The sequence below is a fragment of the Lissotriton helveticus genome, chromosome 9 (genome assembly GCF_964261635.1).
Source record: "Lissotriton helveticus chromosome 9, aLisHel1.1, whole genome shotgun sequence".
NCBI classification, from domain to species: domain Eukaryota; kingdom Metazoa; phylum Chordata; class Amphibia; order Caudata; family Salamandridae; genus Lissotriton; species Lissotriton helveticus.
The window spans coordinates 877,174,102-877,186,851 of record NC_136070.1 but is presented as its reverse complement, the minus strand read 5'-3'; the positions used below and the strand labels follow the sequence as shown (position 1 = coordinate 877,186,851).

At 42.2% G+C, this 12,750-nt stretch overlaps 1 protein-coding gene across 1 annotated transcript in view; it reads right to left on the bottom strand.

Annotated features, from left to right (window-relative positions):
* The window catches only part of LOC144781944 (cytochrome P450 2G1-like), a 350,994-nt gene that overhangs the window by 69,021 nt on the left and 269,223 nt on the right, over positions 1-12,750 (bottom strand). Inside the window, exon 7 of the mRNA XM_078661037.1 lies at positions 6,420-6,561. Coding sequence (XP_078517163.1) covers positions 6,420-6,561 — 142 coding nt within the window. The remainder of the gene's footprint in view (positions 1-6,419; positions 6,562-12,750) is intronic.

Below are 12,750 nucleotides of genomic sequence, written 5' to 3'. Positions count from 1 at the left end.
TATCACACAGCGCGGCAAGTCACCTTGCGGTGCTGCACACCCTTCAGCCAGAATCCAGATTAATGGTACAACCCCAGAATGCTTTACCCTCCATCAAGGCACCATTAAAGGCTTCCTGCTGTCTCCAGTTTTATATCTGCTGCCAATAGACCCTCTCCTTCTATTATTAAACACATTTTCTCATAGTATAGGTTTTAGCTTTAGGAGTTCATGATGTAAAACTGCAGTTTATGCTGACGACATGTTGATTTTCACTAAAGAAGCTGACTCTGTTATCCCAGCCATTCTGAACATCATTCAAGACTTTTCTTGTGTTCAAAATAGTTTATTGAGTTTTCATAATAAGCAATAAACAATACATTCAAAACTTTTCTAAATGTTCAGATACTCCTTAAATATGAATAAGACTGAGCTTCTACCTCTCAACCCCCTTTGTGTCACCATCTGCATTAATAGCACTGTACTAAGCAGTGGCCGATTACCAAATAGGCAAAGTAGGCCCTAGCCTATGGGCCCCACTCCTTTTAGAGGCCCCGCCACAACGGATCAAAATAATATTGATTTGATCTTGAAAGACAATTACAAAGAAGCTTTCTTGACTATTGTTGCCAAGATACAAAAAAAAATGAATCAACTCAAAGAAAGGAGAACTTTAGATTAAAGACTATCTAGAGAAAATACTGTATTGATGGTGTTTAAACCAGAGACATCAGATTCAAGCCGTTTGTCTCTTAAAAGCTCATCTTATAGCAGCTGTCAGTTTGTAAAAATGTCTAGTGCATTGGATATTAGGAGATAATTTGCGAGGGGGGGCTTGAAATGTCTACTGCCTAGGGGCCTCCACAGGGTTTAATCCGGCACTGGGAATACATTGGCAACCAAAATATATTAAATACTTAGTTATATAGGAACAAAAAAATATTGAGACAATCAGAGATCCTATTTCCTCTTAGGTCTTCTAAACACATTATGGGGTCGATTCCGATTCGGGGAAAAACCGCTCTGAATAGCCGTTCAGAGCGTTTTTCCCATACGAATCGTACCCTGCAACATCCCCCGTACGTACGACGAAGTACGATTCGTAGCAGGAGCTGGACTACGTACGAATCGTACAGAGACCGTACAAATCAAATCCCCGTACGAATCTCCCTCGGAACCCACTGTATGCGGCATCCGTACGGTTCGTGGCTGGTTTTTCCGACCTAGCAAGTACGATTCGTGTCGGGTACGCACCGTACGCCACTTTTTCTACGGGAGCCAAAAACATCTGTAGAAGCAGAGTTCGCCTCAAAACAGGTACAGAACACCCCCCCGGGTATGGTGCGTACACCCCATGATCGCAGGGGTACGCACCCTACCCCTGCGATTATGGGGTGTACACACCGTAACCCATGTTCGCTGGGTGTACGGTGCGTACACCCTGCGATTGCGGGGTACGGTGCGTACTCCCCATGATCGCAGGGGTACGATGCGTACCCCTGCAATCATGGGGTGTACGGACCGTACGGTGTGTATGTGAGTGTGTGCTTTTCCGTACGAATCACCCTTACCTGACGTGGACCGTACGAATCGCGTACTCATACCCTGGTCCGGATCGTACTCGTCGGGTCGTACAGCATAAATACGATTCGTACGGAGAGGGTTCCGGATACGAATTGTACGGACGTTTTTTTTCCAGGATCGGAATCGACCCCTTAGTGGTGTGCTCGAATGGAAACGTTAAATATGATATTCACTCAGTTAATAAACTTTCTATCTAGCATGTTGTCAATATATCTCTCCAACTCTTTTTTCTCTGCAGTTGACTAAATTACTGCATACTTCCCATTAAAAAAACAAAAAATCCAGAATCACATAAAAAAACTCAAACATGTTGAAGTTGGTTGCAATCTACCAAACTGGTTAAATTACTAGACATCATACCTTAGTACTCAGGGTGCTCAATGGCTAATTGACAACCCTTCACCACATCCTCCGAGCCTAGTTATCCAGCGATATCTATGCTCTCCCTGTCCTACAGTATCACTCTTAACAATGTCACAGCGCAAGTTTCCCCACTTAAAACAAACGCAGACAACTAACTCTTCCACATGTAACCCCCATCTCGGCAACAATGGTATTTCGCTCAATAAAGATCTCCACCATGGCTCAGAACCTCTAACGTTTGCCACTTTTCAGTCAAAATTCTCCTTAGCCAAAATTGAGTTCTACAATTCCAATCGCTAGAATAACGTTGGTCTTTATTGTGCAATAGCTCTGTTCGTAGCATATTCTAATTTCAATTTATTTATTCTAATTACCTTTTTGCATACTATAAACAGCCATGGTGTGAGGGTACACGCCGGTGTGATGATACCGACAATTTGATGATTGGATATTCCTGGGAGGAAGATAAAAGGTTTTGCTATAATTTGGGTGTTCTTGTCATCATATTACTCTTCTCTGCTCTGATGATGGCTCTCACAATATTGGTGGGAATTTTTTTAATACTGTGAACACCTATGGAGTGAAGGTATGGATTTTTAGCACAATGCTGGTCCTGGCTTTATGAGATAATCATTGTCATCATGTGGGTAACCATAGTATGATGATGGTACCTACGTCTGGCTGATGCTGGCCTAGGTATAATAGTGGTAATTTTGGCTTACTGTGACAATCTTTAGAGTGAAACTGTCCGCCACTGACTTAAGGCTTGATGGTACTGCATTTGATATACTGTTGGCCCTAGCATCATGATGGCAATGTTTTGTATATTATGGGCGCCCATTTATATACACCATCCGTTACATGTAAGTAAAGCTGTAGATGGTGGTATGAAACTATCACTTATCAGTTGGGAAACAGAGGCCTCTCGTATTTTATTCTGTTGTTGGCAAACCATGCCCACACATTATGTCAATATTTGTAACTGACATACCGAACCTAGTTAAAATTAAGGTCCTGATTTTGAGTTTGGTTAGTGGTAGTAAGTCCAGAATGGTTACAGGGGACACTATTGGTAATGATGGTCATCCACCAAGCTTTTTGTTTAAATAAAAAAAAACACCCAATGTGTGAGTTTTCCATTAAGGAAATACATGATGATTCCCCACATCCAGTCTATTTTGTCCCTGGCTCTAGGGGGTCATTATTTGCATTCACTGTCATGACCACAAGCTTTTCCTGGCAGTGACAGACATAAAGAAAGAAAAGCCATCAGACCTAAATAGGGTGGGCCGTATGATTAGGCCTGGGCAGGGTTCCGCTACGCAGAACACCGCAAAATGACAAAAAAACCCTGCCAACATACGCAGCGTTCCGTAAGTGGCCGAGTGGTTTACCTCGCGCCATTCGCACAGATTTTTGAAGCTGGGGGTTTGTCCAGAGCTGTAAAATCAGCACGAACGGCATCCCCCACAGCGCAGGAGGGTGCTGCTTCTAAACTGCAGCTCAAGTAGAAGTTTTAATTGAGTGGCAGCTTCCTCAACGCAAAGTTAAGGTTTCTCAACGCGAGCGGTAGCAACCATCCACGACCGCCTTCTTTGAGAAGAAGTGGTCTAGTGTTGGCTTTCCTTGCTCGGCAACTTACTGTTAGCGAGTGCAAGCAAGGAAAAATCTGTGTACAAAAAACTCTGCACACTCCGCAAATGGAGCAGAGTTCACCGCCCAGGTCTAAGCATGATGGAGTTACCCCAAGAGCTCCTACTGCATCGGGCTATCAGAATATGTGTTCAGGTGGCAGAGTGAATGAGAGCACTACCTTCGAAAAACTGACAGTTTGCCCAACTCATGATTCTTCTGGCGAACCAAGCGTTTGGTGGTCATGGTACTCCGGTATACAGACAAAATATCAATTCCAAAATATAGAATTGCAGTAATATCGAAGTGAAAATATAGAATGGACAAGAATATGGGCAACAATAATATCGAATTTAAGGTAAGCAATTTATTATCAATTTTCATAAAAATAGAAAGTCAAAATATCGAAGTATATAATATAGGTATTAAATATTTCGAATTTTTAATAATATTGAATTTTTTAAAGTGTTTTGTGTGCTAGTATATGTGTGAAAAGTGTAAAAAAATGTTATAATTTATTTTAAGTAATGAATTTTATGTTATTTAATTTTTGCGTAATTTAATTCTGTAGCGGGTTGTGGGTATATAGGTGACTAGGGTGGGAAGTAATTTAATTATAATTAATTACATATTTTAATTTATTTATTGGTAAATATCTGGAATTAATTGTTAAATAATTTTTAATTGGTAATGAATTACATTTTAATTGGTAATTAATTTGTATTCATTGGTTAATTGATAATTATGTTAATTTAATCCATTTATTTCCCGTAGCGGGTTGTGGGTTTATAGGGCAATAGGGTGGGAAGTAATTTAATTGTAATTAATTAAATATTTTAATGTATTTATTGGTATTTATTTTGAATAAATTGTTAATTATTTTTAATTGCTAATTAATTAATTGTTAATTGCTAATTAATTTGTTTTAAAAGGTAATGAATTTTAACAATTAATTTTTATTTGTATTTTTAATTGATTAATTATTATATTATATTAAATTGGTAATTTTTTTTAATTAATTTTGTATTGGTATTAATATTTAATTTATTTGTATTAATATATGAAGTATTTACTTCCCCTACTGTTGCACTCACTGGAGTGGGAATAGTAATTTTTACCACTACCCTATCCAACACTTTCCCTACTGTTGCCCTCTCTGGAGTGGGAATAGTAATTTGTACCCCTACGCTATCCAACGCTTTCCCTACTGTTGAACTCTCTGGAGTGGGAATAGTATTTTTTACCCCTACGCTATCCAACATTTTCCCTACTGTTGCACCCTCTGGAGTGGGAATAGAAATTTTTACCCCTACGCTATCCAACGCTTTCCCTACCGTTGCACTCTCTGGAGTGCGAATAGTAATTGTTACCCCTACGCTATCCAACGCTTTCCCTACTGTTGCACTCTCTGGAGTGGGAATGGTAATTTTTACCCCTACGCTATCCAACGCTTTCCCTACTGTTGCACTCTCTAGAGAGAGAATAGTAATTTTTACCCCTACGCTATCCAACGATTTCCCTACTGTTGCACTCTCTGGAGTGGGAATAGTAATGTTTACCCCTACGCTATCCAACGCTTTCCCTACTGTTGCACTCTATGGAGTGGGAATAGTATTTTTTACCCCTATGCTATCCAACGCTTTCCCTACTGTTGCACTCACTGGAGTGGGAATAGTAATTTTTACCCCTACGCTATCCAACGTTTACCCTACTGTTGCAGTTGCAGGAGTGGTAATAGTAAATGTTACCCTCCCGCTATACTACAGTAATAATATTGTATATTATAAATTAATATTATGTTAATATATAAATGTGTTAAAAAATTAAATTGTATGTTTATTTTTTTAACTTAAATTAATTATGTAATACTTTTAAAGTTATTTAAGTATTTTTAAGTTTGTTTTAGTTAATTATAGTTAATATTTCATTAATTTTAAATTACTTTTAAGACATTTTTAAAAAAATCGATATTTTGACTAACTATATATTTTTTCGATATTTTTGTACTTACCTGTTTGTAGATAGAACTTCGATATTTTTGCTTTCTATATTTTTACTTTGATATTTTCAGTATTCTATATTTTTGTATTCTATATTTTTTCAGTGATCCGGTCACATTTGTCCACCTAAATCTAATGTTTGACAGACAATCAGGGTAGCGGAGGACATTATGTCCACAACCCCAATGGACTACCCCCTGCTAAATTTAGATATAACCTCCAGCCTAGTGGCCTTTCATTGTAAATTGAAAGAAACCACAATCAAGGCTGTTCTTTTCAATGTACAAAATGGTTTGAGTGTGTTTTTCCTAGCCCCAAACCCTGGAAGTTTTTCCCAGAGTTTGGGGTAATGAATGTTTTTTTCTGTCTCTCACTTCTAAGTTTTTCCTGGTGGTGACAGACTGGGATAAAAAGACATTACCCAGTCGTCCCCAAATAGGGTGGGCAGTGTCATGTCCTTCCTCTGACAGCACCTACGCTTCCGTGCCATCAGTGGAAGTTTTCAATTAATGGAGCCGACTGGGAATCTGTTGACTGAAAACGGGAGGTCTGCCCATCTCTAAATGAGGCAGGCAAACCAAGGATTTGAATAACACCGTAATCTGTCGCATTTGTGACAAAATACCCAGTGCAACAAAACTCTATCTAAGACTCTCAATCTGGTCCTAAACTTAGAAGAAAAGCATTGCAAGAAAACAATTTAAAATCCAAGTATGAAAGTAAAGCAGTCTTGTTTACAATAAAACACTCTTAAGGAAATGATGGTATCACTTTTTGGGAGAAAGTATCAAGGACACTATCTTCATGTAATTAGTAAAATTCAGTCAATGCATTCTGTCAACTTTTCCACTGAATGCTAACCTTGAACATCTGGGTGTTTCAAAAGCATTAGTAACCCATATTTCATAGTCGTGGTGATTGTCTCGATACCGCCAAAGGTTAGATCCATTATTGTTGGAATTAAGTTCTGAATGTGAAATTCTGATAATGGGTTTTCCTTTTCCTGGAAAGAAAAATGATAAAACATTGTAAAGGAGCAGAATTGCCAAAATAAAACACGTTAGGCAAGAGCGTGCTCTTCCTAGATCTTTCAGGATGCATACTATACTCGTCACAGTTACCACAGTACAGGCGAAAACCCTGCTCACTGTCTCTCAGAATGCATATTACATTGACTTCACAGAAAAGCGGAACTATGGTGTGTGGGCCCGCTGGACTACCCTTCCTGGCTTCCCCAGTGGCGGAAGGCAGCCAACGACGCCCTCCTGTGCCTGGGGGTACAAAAAAGGCCAGCAAGACTCCCGCAGCGCTGGAAAAGTGGAACTTTGATGGGTGGGCCCAGGGGACTGCCATTCCCGGCATCCCTAGTGGCAGAAGGCCACCAATGACGCACTCCTGCACCTGGAGGTGCATACAAATAGCCGGCAAGACTCCTGCAGCATGGGAAAAGTGGAACTTTGGTGTGCGGGCCCGGGAGTCTACCAATCCCGGCATCCCTAGCGGTGGAAGGCCGCCGACATGCTCCTGCGCCTGGAGGCGCACCAAAGGCCGGCAAGACTCCCACAGAGTTGGACACGCGGGCGTGCCCTGGCCCCGCCTGGGTGAAGCCCAGGCCAAAGGCAGGCCCGTCTATGCCCGTCCATGACCAAACGTGGCAGGGCAGGGCCACCCACCTTGGTTCAGGATCTAAGGACTGAATACCTGGATAGCTACCTTAACCCACCTGTTGAATACTGTCATTTGGGGATTTTGGTAATGTTTAAAGAGGACACAGCGGGTTCCCAGTGAGGTGAAAACCCTAAATGCCTTAAATACTTAATACAACAGAAAAGGCGGTGAGACTTTACAATTGACGAATTATTCTATGCCTACCCATTTAAATACTGGTGAGCTTTCTCCCGCAGGTGTTAGCAGGTGCTAGTAGCAAGTAACAGGAACTGGTCTTCAAGACGTGTTCTAACAAATTTAACCAAATTATAATATTTTTCAAGTACAAGCTGTTCAGCCAAATAGAGTCTGATTTTAATAATCATATTTTACACATTTTATATGTTTCTATTCATGCTGCTGTGAATATCTAGGCATATAAAACAATGTCTCAACTGGTAGTCATCCACAAGGCAATTGAAATAAGAGGAATTACTCAAAAGAAAGGGAGACGGGAGACTCAAAGAAATTTGCAGGAAAAGGTTCTTATTTACAAGTAGTTGTTACAGTACTAAAGTACATTAATGTATAAGTAACCTTAAGTGGGTTGTGCACTAGACGTACTTATGACAGTGAACAGCGCATTGACATGAGGTGAAAAAACTGCGTGAATGAATGGCAGGAGGCTCCGGCCTCCCCATAAGAGGTTGTCATCTCTTCTAGATTACATCTGGTGCTGTTTAAGATCCTCCACAGGGTATACATCTCTGGTCCAACACTGGTTAAATGGTTAGGATGGATGGGGGTGATTGTAGGCGCGGATGTGGACAGATTAGCTTCTTCATTGACATAATCTGGGAGTGCCCCCTCGTCCAGTTCTACTGGTCAAGAATGCTTGAATGTATGAGTCAGGTGACAGAGTAGTCACACTACCAGAAGCAAAGAGGTACCTCTTGAATATCTGGGAGCCCACAGACCGCAACAGCAGAGATAAGTTGTGGGTTACGTTGGGCCAGATGATAGCCATGCTGAACATAGCACAGCTGTGGGGGGCGAGGGAACCACACGGGGTGATCATCTGGAAAAACGACATGGACTGGTGCATCTTCAGGGAAAAAACTGTGTATTTCTCCCATGGGAGCCCCAGGAAGTGGTCCTCCATCTGGGACAAATGGAATAACTATTGAGGATGTATCTGTGCTCCCCCGGACCCTGTTTCCGATGAGCAACTTACGCCATAACCCCTGTTGTAGTACAATGTATTCTGTATGTTTGTACCCATGATTGCTCTAAGACTCAAAACATATATATCTGTATTTCTCAATGCCTTGTATTGTCGACTTTGTGGATGGTTAGTAAAAAGATTAGAAAAAAAAATGGCGTGAACGGGGCAAAAATACAAACAGAAATGGTGGTCAATAATACAAATGAAATTATATACAGAATAGGTATACCACTCTAAATTCTTTCGATTGACCACATTGAGGCCAAGCATAACGCTGGGTGATCGAGGGTGTTTCGACCTTTCTTAGTTTAGGTCGTCATCAGGACCAGGTTACTTAGATTTGTTATCTTGCTGAATTATGAGCAATTGGTCCAAGTCAGGGGGAGGGTGATCAGAAGGAATCTGCCTGCAGCATTTAAACACGTGGGACAGCTTAGGGAATAGTGTAGTTCCAGTGAAAGGCAATGAAATTGCAGGTATGCACAGTCACATCAATGTTGCACCAGTACTTCGGGCACCTGAGACGGGACACTTCATTCACCCGTCCTCATTTCTTCCCAGCCTTCCTGCTCTGACTGCGATCATTCCCTGGGCCACAGCTTGACTATTTCCCGGCATCTGGATTCTAACAGATGGACAGCAAATGGCTACAGTGGTCGGTTGACGCGAAGCTTCCTTCCCGCTTCACTTGGAATATACCCACTAAGTTTGGTACCACCATCCAGGCGACATTCTTAATTTCTCTGGGACGTCGCGCACAACATTGATGTGACTGCGCCTACTTTGCCTTTCACAGGGACTACACTATTCCCTACGTTGTCCCACATGCGCGCAGTTAGTGCAAATACTGCTGAAATAGAGCTGAGCGCCACCTATCTTTGGGATCTGGTATGGTGGCAGAACGGTTGGCTGGTGCAAGGGCGCCTGCATTGGCACTAGGCAGCAGTTTGTGTCAGGCCAGGCAGAGAGCGGCTTGATTGATATGGTGCATTCCTGTCCTCTCCTTTTCACGCAGCACAGCACTGCAAGGTGTGTTGCTGCGTTGTATGAAATATTTTTAAATATGGCCCTTAATATTTATGCCATGCCAAGGAAAAGGCACAATGAAGGTGGCACAATAACAAATGGCATTTGTAACAATTGTAATAATAAACAACATAGATTCATACCCTTATACCCTACACTGCAAAGGTCAAACTTCATATTATTAGTTTGGTACATCTTAATTTAATTCAGAAGATAACACGTAAAGCCTGGAAAATACAATTTGGGACTTTCTTTACAAAAGAAAATAGTTAAAGCCATACCAATATGGACTAGCCATTGCACATATTAAACCCCTTGTGCTCTGGTTTGTATTTCCTTTGTTTATACCTACGGTCAATGAAAACAAAGCATGTCATAAACTACCCATTTACATCCGCTAAGTGCAGTATGCAATTTATTACCATTGTTGAGGGAGTAGAGGGTCATCATGACCACTCGAAGCCTGCTTTTTTGTGAGTCATTGAGTCATGGGCCCTCGTCACACACAATAATGATAATAAGTGGCAAATTGTATTGTGTCAACATTCGAGATACTGTAGTTATTGTACCATCGAAAATGCATTTTTGATCAATTAACATGTTATGAATCTGCACAAAATTATGCACATTCCTAGCGAAAAGGATATGTGTTGATATGACAAGTCTCGTATTATACACAAGGAAAACCTTTGAAGGAGGAAGGGGTAAAAAAGTTCCATTTCATATTCAAGCTTTCAAAGAAAATTTTGCTATCCACCACAGTACGAAATAATGAATGATTCAGGAAAGTATAATTTATTTTAGAAAGTGTGTTTTTAAATTTAGTATATATTATTTCAGTAGTTTTGTAGATCTTAGCATTTGAGAAATAAGTTGGGCGGACATCGAAGCGTTAAAATTTAGAGATATCTCAGGCATTAAAAACCACAAGCTAGAAACTAAAGAGTTCTGTCAATAATATAAAAAAATGTCAAGAGTGTGATGGGCTGGAATAGTTTGTCTGAGTTTCTGGGGGCCCTTGGAATCATCAACGTCTGGCGGGTCTGTAACCCAGCGGAAAAGCAAAATACCTTCCACTCTGGTGTGCACGGGAGCTTGTCCCGTATTGACTATTTTTTCTGCAAGGCTGATCAACTTCCTCTGTTTTCTAAATTGTCCTTCTTACCTAGAGGTATCTGTGACCACTCGCCCATTGTCACTTATTATGGTCGTACACCCGCCTCTAACCACTGAGATATGGTCCGAAGCCCTTGGGATCTTAAATTTCCTGAAATTCTCTCTAAATTAACAGAGGTCACCAAGCAGTACTTCGCAGAGAACGATGGGTCGGTTCAATCCGGCGTGATATTGTGGGAGGCCTTTGATACAGTGGCTGTAGCGGGGCGCAAGAAAGAAAAGCATCTCCAATTGGAGACTATCGAGGCTGAGATTACAGTCGCATTAGTTGGCTATCAAGCAAAAGGAGTATAAAGATATATCGACCGGAGCTGATAGGGAATACTATAGGGCCTCTCAACATAGGATCAATGATATTGGCGATAAAGCTAGCAAGTTGTTGGCTTGGCTTGATAGGAGGGACCTAGCTAATAGATGGGTGGCTGAAATTATGGATGAAGGTGAGACATTACGTCATGATAGAGCTGGTATTGCAGACGCCTTCGCCTCCTATTTTAGCCGGATATATTCTCCGGTGTCTACTTTCACGCAAGAGGAGGCGGCTGAGCTGCTAGCTACTTTGCTGTTACCGAGCTTAGACTTGCCGGAAATAGCAGATCTCGATGGGGCGCTGTTAGACCTGGCACCATTGGCGTGAGTCGCCCTTCCATTTTTGCTGTTGCCTCATGTGTTTTTCTGGTGTTAGATGCTTTGGGTACTGTGCCACTGCTGTCCAGTGCCACAGTGCGAGTGCTCCCTACTGTAAATTGATGTATTGATTAGTGGTTCCATGATTGGATATTTGGTTTACTTGTCAGACCCTAGTACAGTGCACTGAGTGTGCCCAGGGCGTGTACATTCAAATGCTGCTAGTGGGCTTGCAGCACTGGTTGTGCCACCCACAGAAGCGGCCTTGTAAAACTTGTCTAAGTCTGCCATTGCAGAGCCTGCGTGCAGTCAGGTACTGTCATGCTGACTGGGCAAGTGCACCCACTTGCCAGTCCCTAAACCTTCCCTTTTCTTCATATTAGTCACCCCTATGGTAGGCCCAAGGGCAGGGTGGATTGTAAGTGTAAGGTAGGACAAGCCCTGATGTGTGTGGCATGTCCTAATAGTGAATTACAGCCATTTTAGGCTAGAATGGGCTGCTGGATTGTTACATGTTTATAATCCTAGCAGACTCAGAGAACATGGCAGAAATTCAGGTTTAGTATGCCTGGACTCAGATTAATAAAATACATCTGTTAGTAAAGTTTATTTTAATATTCTGTGTTTGCAAATACCACTTTTAGAAAGTAGGTATTTGCTTGCCTAACCATTTGAGCCCGCCTCTGCTAGGTTGTGTATTCCTTGTCTGGGTTTGTGTTTGTGTGTGACAGGACTGGGGAATTCCAGGAGACAGGCCGGGGCAGCCCGGTGGTGAATAGGGAGATCTTCAACCAGATGGGAGGGAAGAGTTGCACCTGGGACCTGAATAGGACTGTGCCCGCCCCCCACAGTGCTCGCTCCACCCCCTGTGGTGTGTCTGATGTCTCTGCCCTGCACACTGAAAGAAGAGAAGGAAGACTGTCAACAAAGTGCTCCTGGACTGTACTTACCTCCCTTAATGCTGGCTCCACCTCCTGTGGAGAGTCTGATGTGCCTGCCCTGTGCTGTGAAGGGGAAGTTAAACAGAGTGCTTCAGAACTGGATTGAACTTGGCACAGGCCCCTCTCCCCTCAGAGAACAAAGGATTTTGGAGTATAAGTATTGGGACCCTGATCCCATGAAATTAGATCACTCCTGGAACTGACAAGAAGAAACCTCTGCTGAGGAGAAGGAACCTGAAGAAACGGAGGAGAGACTATTCCCAAGCTGAAGTGCTGCTTGGGGGATTGGCCTGCAGTGGTTGCCTGGCTGCCTAGAGAGGAGAAAGGACTTTGTGGATTTCACCTTTGCTTTTCAACTTGTGCTAAAAAGATCTCCAAGGGCTTGGAAGAGAGCTTGCCCCTGACCGAAGTCCCCGCACCAGTGGACTTCACCAGCCTTTGTGAATTGCTACTGTTCCAGTGGCTACAGAGGCAGGGAGCTGTGACCGACTCTAACGACCTACCCGGTGTCCTGTTGGCACCGCACTGAGCAACGTCCACCTCGAACAAC